The sequence below is a fragment of the Stegastes partitus genome, unplaced genomic scaffold (assembly GCF_000690725.1).
Source record: "Stegastes partitus isolate 25-593 unplaced genomic scaffold, Stegastes_partitus-1.0.2 Scaffold637, whole genome shotgun sequence".
Taxonomy (NCBI): domain Eukaryota; kingdom Metazoa; phylum Chordata; class Actinopteri; family Pomacentridae; genus Stegastes; species Stegastes partitus.
This window is the reverse complement of record NW_007578368.1, coordinates 209,957-231,890: the sequence shown is the minus strand read 5'-3', so window position 1 is coordinate 231,890 and position 21,934 is coordinate 209,957. Positions and strand designations below refer to the sequence as shown.

The 21,934-nt window shown below is 45.0% G+C and overlaps 1 protein-coding gene across 6 annotated transcripts in view; it reads right to left on the bottom strand.

The window, feature by feature from the left end:
• The window catches only part of raraa (retinoic acid receptor, alpha a), a 155,383-nt gene that overhangs the window by 33,552 nt on the left and 99,897 nt on the right, over positions 1–21,934 (bottom strand). The window contains exon 1 of one of the 6 annotated variants that reach the window (XM_008289794.1): positions 6,415–8,796. The exons of the other annotated variants lie outside the window; for them this stretch is intronic. Coding sequence (XP_008288016.1) covers positions 6,415–6,592 — 178 coding nt within the window. The 5' untranslated portion in view covers positions 6,593–8,796. Of the gene's footprint in view, positions 1–6,414; positions 8,797–21,934 lie in introns of those variants that run through there. 6 annotated transcript variants of the gene reach the window in all.

The window sequence follows — 21,934 nt, the reverse complement described above, 5'->3', positions numbered from 1 at the left end:
ACAGAGAACAAGCAGCCTGTAACCCGAGCCTGTCAGCCTCCTTCAGTCGAACATGCTGTCCTATCCATCACTATCCAGCACTACGCTCTTCCTTCCCACCTCCACCGCACTGTTGGCAGTCTATTTCATCCCGGTCCCAGGTGGGTCTTTAAGAGTCAAATGTCAGAGGCCGAGCTGCAGCCAGACACATAATGAATATGAAATGATTCAGAGGGGCTGTGGGAAAGAGAGGAGAGTGGTGTCCAGACAGTCCTAGCTCCTCTGTCACCGAGGGGGGGACCAGATTGAGTCAGGCTGAGCAGGGCTGGGCCTGGATGACACGAGAGACAATCAAAGAGGAGATGATACACAATATGGATATATAGAGTTACTTAAGAAAAACACTTCCATAAATCAAGACGTACAGAACGGTCCTGTCTTCCTCCAGACTTGCCCTATATGTGTCCTTGGGGCCTTTTAAAAGCACCAACACCAGGTATAATGAAAGCCAGGAAAAAAAAGACTCCACTTATTAACCACAATGAGATCATCTGAAACACTGAGACTCTCTTCTATCTTAGGAGCGCTCCTTCTAGCTTATTAAAAGCAAAGCTGTCGCCAGGGGGGAACTCTGTATTTGTGCACACAAAATAAATACTGGTAATTTTTTCGGTGATTCACAACTGTTCTTTTTTTTCTCTTTATTTAACACAAACACGAGCCGGGGCCGAGTGATCTCTCCTGTTCCTCGGTTAACAACACTGACTGAGACGGCAGCAACACAGCGCTATTTTTTGCCCAGGCAGAACTGCCAGGCTCTTGTATTTTTAGCATACTAACCTCTACCCTATTTTCTTGGCTGTCCCACTCTCAAAATAGGAGGGCATTCCACTGCAGTGTGTGTGTGTGTGTGTGTGTGTGTGTCTGAAGTAGTTGAGGTGTACACAGTTGTCATCCATGTGATGTTAACACAGGTCCCCAGAGGGAGACTTGGGATGAGTGTGTTGGTGGAAGCAACAGTCCTGTGCTTTGGCCTAGAGCTAGTGGCCTGGGAGAGAGTGAGGCTGACTGCACAGCAGAGGCAGAGGCAGGCAGTGGTCCTCTGATGAAACAAGGCAACATTCCATGTAATCACTCTATATATAGCGGATGCATGAAAAAGGGGGGTTGGAGGGCAGGAAATCTTGTAAAATATGAGGAAAAATTAGGGCAGGCGAGCATTAAAGATTAATCGTGACACTGACTGCCCGGCTCGGGCTTGCCATGCAGAGAATGCCACCATGGAGATGGGAAACAGAGAGGGAGAGGGAGATAAAGTGTGAGAGAGAAAGGAGACACTTTGGGAATGAAAATGCCTCGCAGATGAATTCTGGGGTGATGAATGTCCGTAGTTCAATACCCAGATGAATTTATGTGTGTTCCATTATGGGGGGGTGGGGATAAAACATGGAGATGGGGTGGAGAGATGGGAAGGAGGGAGAGATAGGGAGAGAGAGAGAGAGAGAGGGAGCCCTCTCTCAATGTGCTGGTGAGCTAGCCATGCAGAGCCCATTGCGAACAAGCCATCTGTAGAGATAAGTAAAGAAGTGATTACAACAGGCCCAGCTCAATTTCTGACAGTTGACGCTTGACTGCCCCTGTAGAGCCGAATTGATTTAAATGAAGAAGCTATGAATATTTTAGAGGGTAGAACCCCCCTTTAACCTGAACTGTTTTGGTCTCCCTCCCACCCCTGTGTGTGTGTGTGTGTGTGTGTGTGTGTGCGCATAACAGGACAGACATGGGGGAGAATGTAATTATTGATAGTGAGATTACAGGCCTATTGTCACAATGTCTGCAATCAGCTGCCTTCTTTAAGCCCTGATGAATCAATGACACTGCCTGGATCTTTTCTGTCTGCCCTGCTTTGTTCATCAAAGTGAGCTTTGCAGTGTACACCAACCCTTGTTTGGGGATTTAGCGTCAAACCAAACTGGTGTACAGTACACTCTGACTGATGCCTCCGGCTAATTCTCTCTACAAACAAGCTGGGGCCCATCAGTGGGTCTGAGCGTGTGTTCGTGTGTGCACAAAAAAAACCCCAAAAAAACTGTCCTGATAAAAATAGGCTGAACTTCTGATGTACTAAATATGAAATAACGCCACAATAGATGCCACCCTGAAGACAACATCAAAGTTGACAGTCAGCTATATAGCATTGTTTGTATGTGTCGAAAAGCCAGTTACGCTGGCAGTGTTGGAGACGATGGACCACACCCATTCATTACACTTTAAAAAACTGTATGAAACGACGGGCACTATCAAAGAAAACCACATATGTCTGTTGCTCTTGGTAACCTTGCAGCAGGGTGAACATCCCGCTCTGAGGGCATCTCTATTTAGTAAACGATGAGCCGCATTAAAAAGGGCAGCAACAGCTTTGAAGGTTGGTGGCAAGGTGCCGTTTTGGGAGCGAGTGATGGCAGGTTGTGAAATGCTGCCCTGCGGCCTTTCCCAGGAGAGCGGCAGCGGCAGCGTTGAACTCCCTTCACCCCTTTGCCATTGCAAACATACCTTGATGACAAAATGTGTTATTGATGTTCACCTGAAGGTGAAAGCAGGCGTGTTCCTGTGGACAAACTGATCTCTCTCTCACACACACACACACACATACTCGCGCTGCACATACTGTGGTGTTTCCAGGCATTCAGGCTACTAAATCACTGTCGCCATTGGCTGGAGGGGGTTAGGCAGACGTGGCACAATAAGGAGCTTGGCTGATGCTTCCCTCCCCTGGAAGAACAGAGGACCTTGCCTCAGAGCTGTCCATCTATCCTGCCAGTCCTATCAAGCTGGGATCAACAAAGCCCCTGAATGAAGGCTCTCATCGCTCTGTCCATGATAGCACCGAGGTGCATGAATGGATAAGAAAATATTACAAGGCTGAGGTACTTGGCATTGACAAAAAGGGTTATATTCTTAAACTGCAGTTCAGAAATATTAAGGTCTGGGATTTGCATTACTGCTTTATGTCAGCAAAGTCGCAAGCTATAATTTTTATTAAAGTTGTAAGTAGCTTTGCCAAAAAATCCTGAGTGGATTGTTCAAAAAAAATAATTTTTGGTACTTTATGTTCTGCCTTAATGGATGTCTCTTTTTCTCCAGCTGTTTACGACAGCAACTCTCCTCCTCCTATGTCGGAAACTCACAGTACTCCAGCCAATTCTGTTTAGGGACAAGGCTTTCTGTTTATGCTCTGCCGTTCATGTTTTCCCAGTTCTCAGCGTACGGTTGCCAAATAAAAGCTACATGCAGAAATAAAAAAGGGAGGAAGTGATATTAGCAGTTCTTTCGCAAGGCCGACAACAATCTGCTGGCCTGCGCAAAGTCCACACACATCACCCACAGTTTTTCATGATGCCTGACAGCCCAAACAATTAGGGACCCGATTGTTGTGCTTTCTGATGCTGCAGCCACTCAGGAAGCCAGAAGAGAAACCACATGGGTTTGGAGTTTACCAGCAAATCTTAAAACTTTCTTGCTTTCTTCTCTTCAAAAAAAAAAAAAACATCACTCCAACCAACCTCCCCCATCAACATAACTGAAAATTGATCCTGCTCTTACAGTCCATTGCACCAAGAAACAATAAAACACCATCTGTTTTTTCTCCAGCCTCATCTCCTGCTGGGCAAAAGGACTTCCGCACTTAAATACCACATGAGTCAGATTAAGCTGCCAGTCACTTGCCCTTCAGACACACAGCGTTCATGTAGCCCACTTGGCACCTCTAGTCTTCACAAGACAAACTCACTAAAGCTTGCCTTGCTCTTGTCTTTGGAAATCCCTGGTGACCACTTTCTTTTATACTGTGGACAGCGTAAGAAAAAGAAAAAAAAAACCAACAACAGAGAACAAGAAGCCTATGAGCTGCTGAGCACTTGAGCCCACCGTGCAATCCCTCTTTCCTTCATACCCCAATTTTTAAGTGTGTGACAGTCATGTGAACAAGGCCATGCACATTCTTTCATGCATGAGCGCATAACTGTTGTAAGGATTCTGACAGGCACTCAGTGAAAAAAATCAAGTGCATTTAATCTGCAAGGCCACAGACTTTTCACCAGAGACATACGGAACTGTTGCTCAGAATGTGACCAAATTACAAGCCGAATGCTCACACTGCTGGTGACTGTGCAAAACCTCGACTGTCGACACTAGATGAGAACAATCAAACTATTTAAGTGGCAGCATCTTTGAAGAACTAATAACACTGGGAATGAAGAACATATGATCTGGATTCTTGTCTAGCCACTTAATTGGACCAAAAGGTCGTGTTAGGCCACATTCACTTCAGCGAAGATGTCACTGAGTGCACTCTTCGAGCCAGAGAGCTCTTTTGTAAACCCTCTAATGAATAGTTAGATCCAATGCGGAGAGGTTGAAAAAACAGAGGACCAAAAAAGAAAAGCACTGAGGGGGTAAAAAAACATGTCTACCAGCAGTTTGTTTCTAAACCCACGTGCAGAGGAACATACCAAGAGACTACCGTCTGTGAACTTTTTTTTTAAAGAAGTCCAGAAACCGATAAAGCCAACAGATGTTTTTGGGATTGTCTCGTGCTTTTCAGGCTGGCTGGTTTGGATTCCTGCTCAAGAACGGGAGGTGAAGAAGAACTCTTGCGCTGTTGTCTGTTTTGTATTCTACCCCTATGATCCAATAAGCCTCTGAGCCACGTGATGACACTAACGGATGTTGTGCCTCTCTACTCTACACCCCACCACCGCTGTTCCCCTGGTTGTGCACTAAATTTTTTATTACATTCAAGCAGTAAGGCAAGGAGCAGCTATGCTACCCCCCACCCACACACACCCACACACACACACACACACACACACACTCCCCCTGCAATTCCTCCATTGAGCAAAACAATGTGGAGTCGAGTAAGGGATCAGAGGTCTTTTCCTGGGCCAAACCCCCACAGTCTCCCTCAGACGAGCTCACATGGTTTGAATCAATGCTGCCACTAGAGCTGTTTGGAGGACCAGTTCAATAAATACTATCGAGCTCGCTAGATATCTGCTTTGAAAAATGTGTGTGATTTGTCCCTTTAGTCAGGAGGAATTTCTAATCTCATCTGACTCGGAAAAACAAGCAGGGGGGGAAAAAAAAAGAGAGAGAGAGAGAGAAAGATGGAGACAGACTTGCAATGCAAACAAAAATGGTTTTGGGTGCTTTTGTTGTTGCTGCCAAACATCACAAATTCCTGTTTAAATTTCCCTTTGTCGTGTGTTTCTATAGTCTTGAGACGAGGAGGAAATTGGCCCTTAAGAGCCTGTGGAGATTCCTGCCTTTTACGCTCCTTCGGCAGCGAAAGACAACAGAGCTATCCCTTCTATAAAGGCCTGCTCGAGCTTTGTACGGTGTGTGTCTCCTTTGAGGTAAAGGAACGGTTGTTGTTGTAATATAACTCTCTCTTATTGCAGCAGATCAGTGAGATGAAATCTCTCCTGGCTCCTGGTGGTTACTCAACCAGAGAAAACTAAACACAAACACATGCACAAACTAAATCACACAGCAAGAAAAGTCTGATGTTATACAAGCAGCATCAGACAGTGACATGTTATTTATAGACGTGGAAGAAACATCCTTTACACATGAGCCCACAAATATTAACTTTGGAGTGGATGTGTTAGGATTTGTTCTTTTTTTTTAAAGATAAACAAACTGTAAAAAGTAACTCTCAGAGCAGGATTGTTCTAATTGCCTCCCATGCTTTACTAAATATAAACGGCTTGTTAAAAATAAATTGAATTACTGCAAGGCCTGACTGAAACATTAAGTTCAGTCCAGTTAAGGCCCTGCTTCTACTGCTGCTGCTGCTGCTCAGGAACTGTGGCCTGTGGGTGCAGCTATCCAGATTACCAGATTAACCAGGGATAACACTGGCAGGAAAGTTTGATCTGATTAAGGTTGGCATGGCTTGCAAAACATTGTTTGTATTAAGTGCATATTTCAGGAACGCCAAGAGCTTCGGGATAACGTGGCCCGGAACAGAGCGCCGCAGTCTCGCCGAGGTTTCTCAGAAAAAAAAAAAGAAAGAAAGGAAAAAAAAAAAAAACCCAACCTGGGCGCAAAGGAGGCGCAAAAAGGAGAGAGATGGGGAAAAGTGGGTCAAGTGTATATATTGCAGTTATGGAGCTTGGTGATGGAGATAACGTGTAGCGGTGTTCAGCACATATTATGGGGTGTAAATAATTGAAATAAAACAGGCTGGTGACACAGGAGGGGGGAAAAAAAAAGGCCTTATCATGGCATTTTACGCGCAACCGCTGTGTGATGTGAAAATAATAACAACATGGGGGGGAAACAGCACATTTATAGATTATAAATGCACAGATGAAAGCAAAGCGAGGTTGAACTTCCACCATCAAGTGGGATGAAGTTGAGGGAGACACCTACAGTGATTGGAGCCGTTCCAGTGCTGGTTCCTGATGGACGTGCTGTAGGGATGGGGCGCTCCGGGCACCAGTCCTTTCTCCGGGATCAAGCATCCTCTGCTCTGGTTGTAGTAATCCATCATTAAAAACGGGTTCGGGCTGGGGTTCAGTCCCACAACGTCCACGCTCTCATACATCATACGAAGCAGGGCGACAGCAGGGGAATATTACCCCCCAAAAAATACAAAATTAAAAAAGCGAACTATTGTCACGCACGCAGGAACACGCGAGCCTCGGGGGGGGTTTTCAGCTCGCCACCAGCAGAGGTAGGATCGGAGGGGACCCAGACGGGGAGCGAAACTGCATTAAAATCGAGGGAAAAGTGGTAAATCCAAACGCAGCGGGAACATTTGAACATTTGGCATCTTCTCACAGCGCTGTACTGATGGATGAAAAATAAAAAAAATAAACCCGAGGGTGTCTGATTTAGCCTAGTCGGCTGCGCTCAATTTGAAAACATAATTTAGGAGAACATTCTGCATTGTGTCCGATTGGAGGGACACGACGCGCAGGAGGATGAATCTACAAGCACTCGGACAACTTCGGTGGAATAAAATCGGCCTTTGCTCAAACAGAGAGCAACATATGAGGCTGGTATCCACACGACAAAGAGGAGAGAGAGAGAGAGGGGTAAAAAAAAAAAAACGCATACAATCCCAGAAAATAAAGATCTCCAAAAGTCCAAAAAAAAAAAAAAGGAAATTATGGATGAGGCGCAAATATGAGGAGAGGGAATTCCGCGGAGTTGTAGTTCGTCCTTTTGGGTTATGGTCGGTTGTCCCGTTTGCGCCCGCCGTGGGTGGACTCCTGTCAGCTCCGTGAATGAACCGGTCTCCTCTTTTTTTTTGCTTTGCGCACCACAACAACCAGTGGCTCTCCACGGTCACACTGCGCTCTCCGACATCCAGGTTCGCACGAAACGCGCAGCACCGCCTTGTTTGTATTTGGAGAGAGAAATCATTCCCACACCAAACCGTGCGGCTATCATGTTCTGCAGAAATGTGACAAGGCACAGCAGCTGAGGGCTTTGGCTCCACCTCCACTCGGCTCTTTTTCTTTTTTTTTTTTCTTCTCTTTTTTTTTTCCTCCTCCTGCCTCCCCTCAGTGCCTTTCATGCGTTTGCTCCTCCTCCGTTTAACCCCTTCAGGGACGTCACCGTGGATCTCCCTCTCTGTGAAACACGGGCCCTGCGTGATTGTGAGGGGGAGCCCTCCCTCAAATTGAGCAGCGGGGACTTTAAATAGGAACGTATTTGAGGACATGATTAAGTTATATAAGCTCAGTAATTAGTCTTTCATATCTTTACGCGCAGCTCATGGACATAATGAGTGCTGCAACAGAATGTAACTCTCTCTCACTCCCTTTTTTTTTTTTTTTTCCTGGAAGTTCTCTTTATTTGGGCTCCTCCTTCCAACTAATTTGACCCTTTCCCCCATGCTCTCATCAGTCCCTACCCTCCAATTTTTTTTCTCCCCCAGCCGCTGTCTCCCTTATTTGCCTAATGCTATGCGGCTGAACTTTTCCTGAACCCAAGGAAGTAGGCAGCCTCACCTCCTGGTGACCCACTGGCTGACTCGGATTGGCCTCTCTGGCTTGCTCTCATCCCACATTATTCAAGGTTTCCCACCTTGTACACCCAGTGTAACACCATTACACTTTTTTCCTCGAGTGCTACCCAGAGAGGCCCCTCGGTTCGCTCACATTAAGGAACAAAAAGTGGCAAAGTCACCCAGTCGTAGTAACCGGGGATCGACTTTTCTCACAGTTTAGTTCCAGCTGGGGAAAGTCCGGGAAGTTGTTGTTTGATTTGCTTCACGGTTGCATCACATGGCCCAATAAAAACGCTTTACTCTGCAACATTCCATGCAGCATTGTTGTTTTTGTAAACCTGCAGCCGTATCCGTCCACGAGACTTCGGTCCACGCGAAGCTGCGAAGGCGATGCCAGAACTAGTGTTGCAAGAATACAGTGGCAACAAAGTGCCGCAAACACATCCTCAGTGTCATGCCTTCCAAAAACACTGACTGTCATGTGATGTGCAGGCCAGCTGTTGGCTCAAATTGCCTGAACATGTTGGTAGAGATTAAGGCCAAGCACCCACTAAATATTAAATTATAACTTTTTTTAAATTTTTACTTTGGCACTGGAATGAATTTGATCTCTTAAAAGAAAAGAGAAGCAGGTCTCATCGTTGTTTGGGACGTGTCTGACAAAATCAAGAACATTTGATTCTGACGACTTGCCAGTGTTGTTAATCTCACGTGTAACCTCCCAGCTTTTCCAAACTGCCTGCGTGGACAGAAAACATTTGATACTTCAGTAGCCTTTTCAGATATATCTGAATTAAAGTGGCCAAAAAACCCAGAGTGACTGGCGTTGTAACACACACCGCTGCCGGAACAATGCCTCTCCTCCCCCCACTTTCCCTACACCTGAGCCGCGGGCCACAGCTGGGTCTGACCAACACGGTTTTTGAGAGGGATTATCTGCATGGAGACTGGCAGGGGGGCTCGGCCCGCTCCGCCCCTACTGACTGTGACACTTATTTAATGCAGGCCCCAGTGTGTTTACCCTGCCTGATAAGAGCCAATGTGCAGGCCTGGGCCACGGCGACCCCTCGCCTGCATTGATAGCGCAGCCACACATTCCTTGACAGGATTAGCCCTATGAGTAATGACTGTCAGAAAATGCTAATTTTCCAGGCTCTGTTTTCTTGTCCGAGGGGAGAGCATTCATCCTCGGGTAATACCCCGCGATTGCATAGAACACGCCGAGAGATAACGGATTGTTGATCATTACTTATTAGGGGAGGGACGAATACAAGATTAGACTGAAATAAAGTCCTTTTCCCACAGCTTTTTCGCATTTATTTTTGGACCGTAAAGCAACGTTGTCACGCTTAGAAGGAGCTGATTATGTCCAGATGACTGAGAATAAATAAATGCAGTATTTTTATTTTCACAGAAGGAGGGACAATTTGTTACAGAGGACTCCTTAGGGTAGACATTTGGGAAATTGGGTGTATTGCATTACATACATGGAAAAAAATAGGCACTGGTTTCCTGCCAGGAGGTATCCTGTCTGTATGGAGGAGAGCCACATTAGAAACAAACATGAGAGCGCAAAACAGAAACATACAGAGATGTTACACGGGAGAGATTCTCCACTTAAAGAGGCTGTTCCTCCCAAAAGCCAATCATCTGCTTTGTAACAGCTGAACAGAAAATCATCCAGTCAGTCAGGTTGTTACATGAGCATAGTAGAAGTCTAACTGTGGGGAAAAACCCTATTTAGGAGCAAATTTACCAAACTTTTTGACAGTGAATCTGCATGTTCTAGTCTTGGTAGCTTGAAATAACTTCCTGTGGGTGTGCCCAAGATGCCTGCAGTATGGAGGACTTTGAACATACATTTGACAACTGGTGCAACAAATACAGAGGAAGCAAGAGAGATCAGATACCTCTATTGCAATTTCATGAGTGTGTAAAGACTAAATAAAAAAAAAAAAAAGGAAGAAGGTGAGAGAGCCACAAGAGGTTCCACCCACATTAACACAGCAGTCCAGGTGGCTGTTCTTGTTCCAGCATCAACAAGCGCCACACTCCTGAGAACACGGAAAAGTACTTTGGCACAGCAAAGCCGGAGAGAACAAGATTGCATCTCGAGCCCCTAAGTTGTCGTCGAGAGCCCGGTCCTCAACATGCGAGGCTTGGGCTTCAAAGTGTGGTTGCATAAAGTCCAGGCAAACTGATGGAGGGGCTTGATCAAAGCAGTGTTTGGATGAGGAGGCCTCGCAGAAATAGATGGTTATGTAACTGCAAATAATGGCGGGATACCACTAGCGGTAAATATAATGTCCTTGATTTGAAGCAAAGCTGTAAGTGAGAGTCCAGCGAGGAGATGGGGAGGGAGAGGGGGGGAGAGTGGGAGAAGGACTTTAGGAGGGAATTCAAAGAGTTTTATGGGCAAGGGCGGAGAGGAGATTGCTGGCTGGACCTTGAGGGTGTCAAACTATTTTTACTGCCCTCACTCTCCTTCTTTCTTAGTCCAATCAGGGGTGTTAGGAAGCAGTAAAAAGTGCTCCCTTTGCCATTCCTTCCCCAAGGAGATGAGCCGACAGGTTAGAACAAACAATAGGTTGTTTTGTCATTTGGATTATTGTGCACGATAAAAAGAGGAGGGAGAGCACCTTCTCTGTAAACGCTCACAGTGGAGTCAGCAGTGTCAGAGCAGATCTTGGTTAAGCTAATGAGTGAGAATATTTGTCGAATGCTCAGCAGATTTTGGAGACAATCCACCAACATCTGCAAACAGCTGTCCCTCGACTCTGTGTTCCTGCACTCTGGACGTCTTTTTTTCCCCTCTGCGAACACTTCCTGCACAGTGTGTTCTTTATTGGTGTGGATGGTCAAATCAAAACAGAATCAAACTGTTTTAAAGTCATGGAAAACTCTGCAGAGCGCTGGCTGCCTGGAGACACTAAACAGACTAAAAGGCTGGGGAAAAACAGATCGGACCTGCCGTATCGCTAGGGCAGTACTTGACTTGGGTAAAAGCTATCTCCTGACGAGATAAGGCCAGACATGTTTGAGTCAGAATGGCCTGGTCCTAATTTTAAAGTTCCTGTCTCCCTCAGTGGCTACTACACAAACACAGGCTCTCATGCTACACCTCCCCACCCCCCCTCCTCCGAGTACTCCTGCACATGTGCCAGCAGATGGCTAATGCCCAGACGATAAAGAAGTTGAGGCAAGCCTCGGCAAAGCTTACCATCTTTCTTAAATCTTCCCAGCGACCTAATAAAGCAGCACAGCAGGGAAAGACAGAGGAGCAGAAATTCAGACGGGAGGCGCTGTAAGGAGTTGAAATGTGTCCTAATTTGAGAAGCAGGAAGAGGCTCGAAGAAAGTGATTGTGTCTGTCCAGGTTTCTGTCACGCTGCGGGACAAAATGTGCTGTCTGCATGTCAGCAGCATTATCCCACAACTGTGATGATCAACACCATAATCCGTCCACCCCCACTCTCGCAGCAGCCAACTTCCTCATGCCACTCTGCCATTAACCGGGATCACATCTCCCCTGAGTGCATGCCTGCGTGTGTGCCGAGGTGCATGTTTGCGTTTAAGTCTACCTGAGCTGCCTGTCTGTCCCCTCTTACCGCCTTTACGCTTTCTGTGCGTGCATTTGTTTGCACAGCTGGTTTGTGCAGCCCGGCCAGGCAGCACCAGCCAAACCCAACAGCTGTGCTCCCCGACAGCGAGCCAATGCGTAATGAGGGCCCGACCCTTCGATGTGAGAACAAGCTCCAGTTATCGATGAACACTGCATCACTTCCACCTCCTTTCTGTCAATCTCCTGGATACGCACGGAAACCCTGACCCAAAGTTAAACTGTTCTATAGATCTTAAACGTTGGTGCTTTACAATCCTCAGTGTGCGCGCGTCTGTGTGTGTGTCTTCTCTAAAAAGAGCCTCTTAATGGCTGCATGGATCTTTGTGAAAGCACCCCCCGATCATTATCCCTTTAATGTCCTTCCGACAGCAGATTCCAGCATTTATGGTACAGGCCTATATCTGCCCATAAAGCCTTTTATTGTTTAGCCTGGCTCTATGGTGGCCGTAACCTGGTTTTCCCATTTTTTATGGGGACCTTCACTATATCACAGGGGGGAGGACAAAGCTGCCCACCATCGGTGTTTACCAAAGTATGGCCTACTCATAAATCCATCGTGGCCGGCGGCATTCTGGAAATACCTCAGCGGAGGGAGAGAAAGAGAGGGAGGGGAGGAGGGGGGGAAGGAGACATGGCTTATTGTATGGCTTGTAATCTTCCACACTCTGCAGCCTTGAGTTAGAGAGCCCATCTCCTCAATGATCATTAGGTCTATGTTCCTTTGCACCGAGTCCATCACTCAGCAAATCAAGAGAAAATTGCTATGGATGTTACCCTGGAGGAAGGATATCTCAATATCAGTCATGCCGGACTTGGAATGGCCCCCATTAGCTGTCAGAAGCAGGGAGATGTTTAGTACATACAGATGGACACAGCGCTAATTCTATTAAGAAAAAGACAAGAGGGACAGAGAGCGAAACACAGAGACAAGGGGGAACCAAGAGAGCAAGCAGAGGACAGAAACCCTGAAAGAAATGTGGAGTAAATTATGAGAGTGCAAAAGGGATATTCAGTTGATATATACAAATCAATGAGCTGCGGTCAAAAGAGGTGAGAAGTGTGTTTTTGAACCAGTGAGCTATTTCCTGCGAGTGAAGATCAGATAGCTGGTGGCATCCAGAGGAAAGAAAGCTGTGTGTATTTCAGAATCAGAAATATGGTACAGGAAAGTAGGTTTTTTGTTTTTTTATTTACGTCATCCAAACATTGCAGATTTATTTATTCTCAGTGGGTGAATTCTGGTGTTCCTCCACTTAATGAAAAACTGGACCGAGCGTCAGTCTTGGATGAGAACATTTGTTAATGTGCCATCTCAGTGATAATGAGTTCCAGTTTGCTTTCTACTATCCTCTCCGTAGGAAATTCCACCAATTTGTTTGGCACATTAAAAAAAACTGAAACAGATTTTAAAAACATGGAAAATTGCACAAAGATTTAGTGGGACATTCTCATGCAAAACATTTAAACGGGCCAGTTTGTTGAAGAGAGGCTGAATATCTGTCAGGATGAATAAAATAAAGGTGTTACAGCAAACACAATGTCAGTTCTACACTTCAGAGTGGTGCTGTAGCACTCAAGATTGGTCTTTCTAAAGGTGTTATCTCAGAATGAACAGTGTTTTTACTCTCAGACAAAGAGGACTCTCTTTTATTGTAAGACCAGAACACGATCATAACTGCAGGGACATCGCTAAATTGAAATCATTTATGTGATTGGATGTAAAATCCTAATTCAAATGCAACTAATAGCTCAACCTATTTATAATTAGACATTCTCTGTGATGGTTAACGAGTGATCCACCCCATTCACACATTCACAGAAAGAATAAGAAGAAGCTGTGGCTGTCTAGGAGTAGAGGTCAGTCAAATCGTCTTAACCACAGTTACAAACCACAAAGTGTGAATCTGCTAAACGGCATCTAAAAAAAAACACACACACACACAGCAGCATGTAAATTCTGCCATGCAACGCTTACTGAGACATCTGGGAACACGTAAAACTTTTATCAGCCCTTAGAAGGGACGCATTAGGAAAGGTAATGCTTGCAAAGTTGGCTTATTAACCCTATTAATTTGCCTCTGCACATAAACTCTTCAGAAATCTCTTTATCCCTCGCTTAAAGACATGCAGTAAATACTGACTATACATATTAGTTAGAGTGCTGGTTTTCAGTGGTCTAATGCAACAGTTCTGTATTTTATTTATCTTCAGCGTTTCATGTGTGGTGGGACTTGCAATGTTTTTGGCATGCCTTGGTCTTTGTCTTGACTTGGTCTCTGTTTAGGTGGTACAGACACACGACTTCATTTTATCTGCCATTTTGTATATATATATACACACATTCACCTAAATTATGTTTTGTGTACTGTATACATGATGTTGTAATGTATGCATTCCAATTGACTTTGTATGTATTATGGATAACATCTTGCTGTATTTTTATATTCGACATGCAGAACCTGCCAAATATTAGGCATGACGTGGAAGAAACAGGCATTCAGCACAGAGTAAGATGTAGACATAGAATATAGCATGTGAAGGTTGAGGAAAGAGATGTTCTCCTGCAGGACAGCTCAGAGGGGAGACAGGGCAAAGCATGGACTAGAAGTGAAGAGGAGGGCAGGAAGCAGATGGCAGAGGCTCGCAAAATGAGCACTCAGTCCACATCTCTGCTCTGCCAAAACTCACTCAGAAATTGGCATCGCTGGTGCAATTACAACTCAGGCTACGTTCTATTTATCTATGTATGTATTTCCAGCATCCAAGTTCTCGACCGCAGCCTTGCCCTCGTGGCCTGAACCGAGAGTTCACAAAAACTACAGACGAGAGAGAGCGGGGCTAAGTCAGAAAAAGCCATCTTCTTATCAAAAGCGGTTTTTCAAGCGTTTGATTTCTGCCCGTGTTGTCTGATTTGAGCCATTTCATCTCGCTCTGTCAGGGAGCCGAGTGTTTTCTTTTTTTCTCCTTCCCTCTCACTGCTTTCTCTCTCCAGTTTTTGAAGTGCTACAGAGGGCCAATTTCCTGCTTTCCATTCAGAAGTGTGATGCTCGTGGTGGCCTGGAGGGGATATGAGAGGAGGTGGTGGAGGGGGAGGGAGGGTTAGTGGTTCGCTTTAAGTGGATTGCCCTCAGTCTTGTTGTGCCCAGCCCAAAGCATTATAACGCCTCGGCGAGTGACCTCCACTTGAGCGGTGCCCCTAACACCAGCACCAGGCAGGGCACGCTGATTGTTGTGCTTGTTGTACAAAGGCTGAATGTGTGCCACGGACCGCGCAGAGGTTGGATAACTGTGGGCTGAATGTGTAGTCAACACTCACTGAAACCATGGTGCATGTGGGGATGGGTGGGGAGTGATACAGTTTTAATCCAGCCCATGCTCTTTTATCAACCTGGCTGCTCTCTCCTGGGCGCTTTTGCTCGCTGCATCCTGCTTTTTAAGCACATGTGTGTCCGCGTTGAAGCGAGCGCGCTCCCGCCAACGTTCGAAAGTGCCGAGCTGGTTCAGATGTTAATGGAACATGTGGAATCCCCCTGCTTAGCCAGCAAGTTGGGAGCCGGGGGACAACAAAGGGGGGAGCAACAGACTGCCGCGGCTCAGAGCATGACAAATGCCCCTGCCACCGTCACCACCGTGGCCCCTGTTGCCCTGCCTTTTACAGCGAGGCTGGGTTGGGGGGGGGGTGGGAGGTATGGGATCTGCCTCATTCTAACCTAGGGAGAGAAGCAGGAGGAGGGTTAATGGAATGGATGACTCCGCCGCATTAAAAAGAGAAGGGAGCAGAGCGATGAGGGTGAAGGGAGGAGGAGTCATCAGCATTTCAAAAGAATGGGACGCAGGGAATGTAGATGGAGCTTTTCTCTGCCATTTCTCACCCACTCTGTTACTGTCCAACACCCCCCAACCCCCCACCCCCCCAGCTCTAGAGCAAGCGTGTATATATTTATATGTATGAAAGAGAGGAGTTAATTGGATGAGAGGCAGCTCTATTTAGCCACAAGTCCCAGAGGTGCATATGGGTCAACTTCATCTGAGAGTCAGGGATAACCCTGGCTGTCAAATCTGCCCCCACCAGAGCAGATTTTCATTGTGCTGTGGTTGATTTTGCAGTCCAAAGGTTTACCCGGCCACAGGCAGCAGAAAAGAAGCGTGTCCCTAGTCGTCCTCGAACAACAAACCACGAGAGCTGTTGCGAAAGCTAATACCAGTGTCAAACTTTTTTTGCCCTCAGGCCGCGGCCCTTCGCATTTAGACGGTAATGCGAAAACAAACAGTGGGGGGAAAATAGGGAAGTACCGAAAACACGAACAACATCCCAAAATCACTTCTCGTATGCCAAAATATTCATCCGGGTCTCTCGGCACAGAGAAGCTGTTGTTTAGCAGTTGCCTAACAATATTACACATATCCTTTGCAATCTCAATGACACGGCTCTCATGGACTGGAACATTTCAAATAAACAGATCTGCATAGAGAGATTTTGATATCGAAAATGGTCAGAAGAGAGAAAGCGGGCACAGAGGGACCCTTTATTTCTTTTTAGCCATTCGATTTCCATAATTTAGAGAAAAAAACCTTGTCCCTTTTATGTCAACCCAACAATATGTCACAAAGTTAAGATAAAAAATATCCACAGATGTTTGCAGATGGGGCTATTACTTCTAAGAGTTTAAAAAAAAAGGAGCACAGGCTGGCTTTGGACTGATGGCATCCATTGGCAGTCACTATGGCTACCCAAACCATCTGTGTTGTGAACCCGTAGAGAGGGGAGTGTCTCAGAAGTAAGTAAATAGGCTAATACAAAAAGCGAATGGCTCAGAAGGGCAGATCATTAGCTGGCCACATCTTGCCATTCTCTGTGTGATACCAGGACAGGAGGGGGGTTGATACATAAAAAAAGAAGCCTGATAATATTTAACCAGCGGAGATCTATCATCAATCTGGACCGTCTCCCCCCCCACATCATCAGTTCTCACCCCCACTTCTGGCCTATTGTCATTCAGACTCCGGCTCCCTTTCACTCCTTATTCAATATTTTTGAGCCATTGTTCCACCTTACATGCCCCCTCTGAACTACATTACTTTTCCCACTCTGGTGAAAGGAGAGGGGCAACAGCCAGAAAAAACATAATATGTTATAGTGTCAGGAGTAACAAAAACATCAGCCGGCCATGGCAAAAGTCTGGGTTTTGCACGCATTCTCAAGCGCCGACTCCAAGCAAAAAGCACATCCTCTCGCTTTCTCCCCCTGTACTTGCACGAACCCACTTTTTTGTCTCTCTCACACACACACACACACACACACACACACACAGTGACCCTGTGGGCTTTACTGGGCTCTTTGAATGAAAAAGAGAAGTCATTTATCCGACTCATCTTTGCTGCACCTCGCAGCACCTTTTAAAAACACTCTTTATTCCTTGCTAAGGCTAAAGCTGCACCTTACTGACAGCATGATGGAGAGCCCCATTCTTGCTCCCTTTCTTCCCTCCCTTTCTTTCTCTCTCTTTGCTGTCTCTGGAGCTTCTCCTGTCTTACCATCCTAGCTGCCAACAGTCCTTGCAAGAAAAGTGAAGGCTAAGCTTCAGTGACGACGTAAAAAAAAAAAAGAAAAAAAAAAGTGTAGGACCGCGTGCATATGTGCATCCGTCTGTGTGTGTTGTGTGCGTGCCTTGGGGTGTTTTGGCATGGATCCCTGTGTATCAGTGTTTCCATGTTTAATCGGAAAAAAAGGTGCCACAGTAAAATGTGTAAAAAGGTGCAGGAGGAGGAGGGGAGGGGGGGGTTCACAGATGAGCTTGCTCATGTGTGGAGGTGAGAACAGTAGTGCCAGAGGCTGCCGGGAGGCCTGTCGTGTCAGAGCTCATCACGAGTTAACGAAATCATCCACCAGAACCCGTCAATATTCAGTCCGCCATCCTGCGACTGTCTCGCCTCCTTCACTCTGTCCTCTCTGTCCTGTAGCTTTCATAGCATGAAAAGATAGTGACCCTGCAGAGACGCTGTTATGTAGCAGTAATAATTACAATACCTCACACATAACATATGCACCTATCTACTGTACTGTTGCTCAGTTCAGGTCATCTTATCACTCATTGAAGCTGTGGACTCGGGTGATCTAGGATCATCGTGGCCAAAAGAATTCATGATGACAAAATCTGTGGAAAAATTACAGAACAAAATGAAGACATCGGCCATCTTAAACTCTTGCATGTTTTGTCTCTTTTTTTGGCAAAATCAAAGTGTAGAGAAGTGAAAAGAGTCCATAACTGCACTGTGTGTTGTTCCTATATGTTGGAGCATCAACCAGGTGTGTTATTTATGATATTATTATATGTGTATTATTAAAATTGATCAGTATTTCATTTTTTAATTAGAACACTTCCATCTGATTCTGACCCACACAGCTTTGACTCATATTTAAAGCCTAATTCTTCCTCTCTCCCTATTTTCCTGTCACCTTCCACTCTCCGCTGACACAAATTGATCAAAAACAAGACACTTCGCTCTGTTTTACCAATGTGCCTTTAAACCTAGTTGTGCTTGCGGTGAATACACAACAGATATTCCAGGTAGTGCACGGTCAAGCGTCTGCTTGTCTAGACTGTGTTTGACCAGAGGTGTGCACGCTTCAGGTTTGTGTGTTTATCTGAATGAGATTCTATGCAGCCCAGCAGACTTCAACAGTAAAACCTCTAACCTACTTGGCAAACAGCCCACCTCTTTTTTTTATCTCCCTCTCTCCATGGATGGATCATTCATCACACTCTTCCTCCTTCTTTCTCTCCACACAGCATCCCGGTCTGCAACATGCGCCCCACCAATACAGCTGTTATTACAGATAAGGGTCACAATCATGACAAGTCTGATTCAAAACTCATTATATTGAATAAGAGTAAAATAAATGAAATAGTGCTATAGAGGGAGAGATGACTTTAGAAATAGCTCCAAAAGAAGAAAAAATCAGGTTTGTTCAGCCAAGGTCTCCAACAGTTTAGTTAATTCTGCCGGCCTTTTACTGTGAATAGCCGTATAGAAATGCATTCGGCTACTGATGCAGTGACTGCATGGCTCTCCGAGAGGCAGATTTGTTACTTAAGGGATGCGAGAAGTTGTGATTTCTCCATTAGAGCCGTTAGAAGTACTTTCATAGTTGGATGAGGAGAAGTGATACGGGGGGTTTAATGGCTGGGAGATGAAAGCATCTACTGCTGAGCCTGTTGAATGTGCGTGTCGTGGGTCTAATTCAAGCAAACATCTGTGATGGGAGGTGCTGCCACATGCCCCCTCCTCCTCCCCTACACCATCACTCTTCCGCCTTTCACAACTAAACTGGATTCCCATGTTACTGATTGACTTATCAGCAACAGGGAGTGGTTAGATCGGATCTAACCACCGTGTTGGTAAATTCTAAAGCGTTTTGAAATAGATTTTGCAACTGATATCTGTAACTTCTCACAGGCAAAATACAGTAAGCAACACACAAGCATTAACAGTAATGACTAATGGTTTCTACACTTCCCTCCTTTTAGCGTAACTTCCCTATTGGCTGACATCCACAAGTCTGACATTGAAATGCAACTTTGCATGTTCTCACGCATGTGGGCTAAGAGTTTCCAACTGGATTGTGTCAGAGGCTCTGTCACAGTGACATCTGTGTCTCCTCTTCACCTCACTGCACTGTTCCTCAAAGAAGCCAGCAACCGTCTGAGAAGCAACAATAAAGAGCTCCAGACCCTCCACACATTCACGCTACACCCTCCACCAAACTTAGGTCACACTCACAGTAATACAAACAAGACACAAATAACTCCCGAGACATAACACAGCCAGATGAAATCACAACCCATATGGATCTAATACAGTGTTTTTATGCTGTATGATTGTAATGAGAGTATAAATAACATTTACTATATAATGAGAAGCTGACTGTGAAAGAAATTTCACAATATGCAGCATGCTACAAGACAGTCATCTATGACACATCATAATATAAGTATAGCTGAAAATCGTAGATTAAAAATACTAGAAAGTGTCTCCATTATAAATGTCAAGAAGAAAGCGTAATGATAAAGATCAGTTATTGTCATAGCCTAAAGTATTTAAAAAAGAAATCTAAAGTGTGAGGTGTGTCCAATGGAGGAGACAGCAACTACAAAGTGAAGAAACTGCGTGTGAATAATTCATGAAGGACAGAAAGCGACAGTTAACAGGAGTGTGTCATAGGACACTGACGTTCCATCCATCCATCCATCCTATCCAGCCATAAACCATCTTTATCCACTCTATCGCTCTCTCCCTCTCTCTCTCTGCTCTGGGGAGTTCAGATAAAGGATAATGGATCTGCTGACATTCATCTGTCCCAAAAAGAAATTCACATAAAATAACCCAAGCAGCATGCAAATACATGCACTGCAGCCAAATGAGGGCACGCACGCCTTTAAGTACGTATACGGGAGCTTTTGCACGCAGACTGGTGCGTACACAAGCAGCCAAGGTGCATCTGAAACTTTGCAAACGTGCACGAATGTACGAACATGCAGCTGCAGCATAGCAACATCTATAAAGTGAATTCATGTATATTTTAATTTGTGCACACACGAATGTACCAGTTTGTACACACTCCCTCCCTCTCTTGCACACACACACACACACCCAATGCCCTGCAGGCCTGGTGCTGAGATAGTTCCTAGACAACACCTCAGAATTCAACGGTCAAATGCAGGCAGTTAGCCAAAGCGCTCCGGGCTGAGCTTGGATTGATGATCATAATTTGTGTCAGAGAGGCTTCTGCTGAATAACGACGGCCAATAATGCGATGACACCAACGATGCCCATGTGCATGTCGCAGCCACAGTTCAGACCCTGCAGATGCTACCTAATAATAGTCGAACGAGCGGTGTGCATCTGCTGTTTGCATATGAACACAACATGGAGCCGCGCAGACACACACACGGGCTCTAAAGAGACACAACGTCGGTGGTATCTAGCTAATTAAACAGGCTGAGTCAATAGATGTGTGCAAACAACCTCATGAGGACAAATGCTTTGAGTTATGAGTATGCTCATGAATGAATGGAGGAATAAAAGAATATTTCACATCGCAGTTTTCCATATCGCAGCTGTACCTTCTGATAAATTCTCCGCAATTTCCTGAAAGAATAAACATTTGGTTGCTTTTATTTTCATTTTTTAAACTCTCCCTGATTGTGTGTTCCATTAGCCTTTTGACGTACAAGATTAAGCTGGCGGCTGCTGTAAAGCTATGTAAGGTAATTCGTTGCAGACCACCGCTAGCTCACATATACATGCAGCAAATCCCACCATCAGCAACATGCAGGTGCACGATCATTCCAGCAAAAGAGATAACAATGGACACCATCCTCTCCCTCTCCCCTCTCTCTGTCTCTCTCTGTGCCAAAAACCCAGTCATCTGGCAAAAGAGCTGAGTGGGACACATCATCAAGGGTATATTTGTTGTCCCAAAGCAGACACACACAATATGCCTGACACACACACTCATGCAGCAGCAAAGGAATGGAGGCTCCAGGTCCATATTTCACCCAGTGAAAAATGTTGGTTTTAATATTTAGTGGTAAAGCTTTTCTTTTTCTAGGTTGTTTTTGCAGAAATCTTGTCTGTCAGTAGGCAGGTGTTTTATCATATAAAAAAGGTGTTTTTTTGAAATTGTACTGTAAATACATTGGACCAAACATTAAATGACACTGTTTGGTTTGTCGCAGTGTCAACTGTAGGTGGTTAAAGTTCTTTTTTTTTATTAACCCTATAAATCACAAAACCCACAGATGGGTTCAAAAGGCATGTTGTCTGTAAAAAAAACTCCATGGGGTTTTCATTTTCCAACGGTCCTTAAACTAATCGTGTTGGACTTTCAGTTTCGTCTGGAAAATTGGTCAAATCTATACCTAAAATCAGGACTTATTATTATTATTATTATTATTATTATTTATCCTATGTCTGTTATTTAAAAAATGGCAAAAAAAATTTTCTTTGAAAAAGTCGCTCTAACTAGATTCTGTTGAAGATCAAAAAAAAAATTGTGGACCTTGGCGAAACCGTGAAGCTATTCGTAACTCTGCTGTGGCCAAAATCACATGACAAAAAAGTACGGAAACAAAAATTTAAGTCGTAAAACATTTATAAGTATGTAGAGTTTTTTTTCCCCACTATTAGTAGCACCTATGGACACAGATGTTGTACATATTGATTCCATCCCCCTCCCCAAAATTTTTGTAAAACAAATAACTAAAGACAGAAAATCAACTTAAGTTTTTTTTTTTTTTTTTTTTAAAT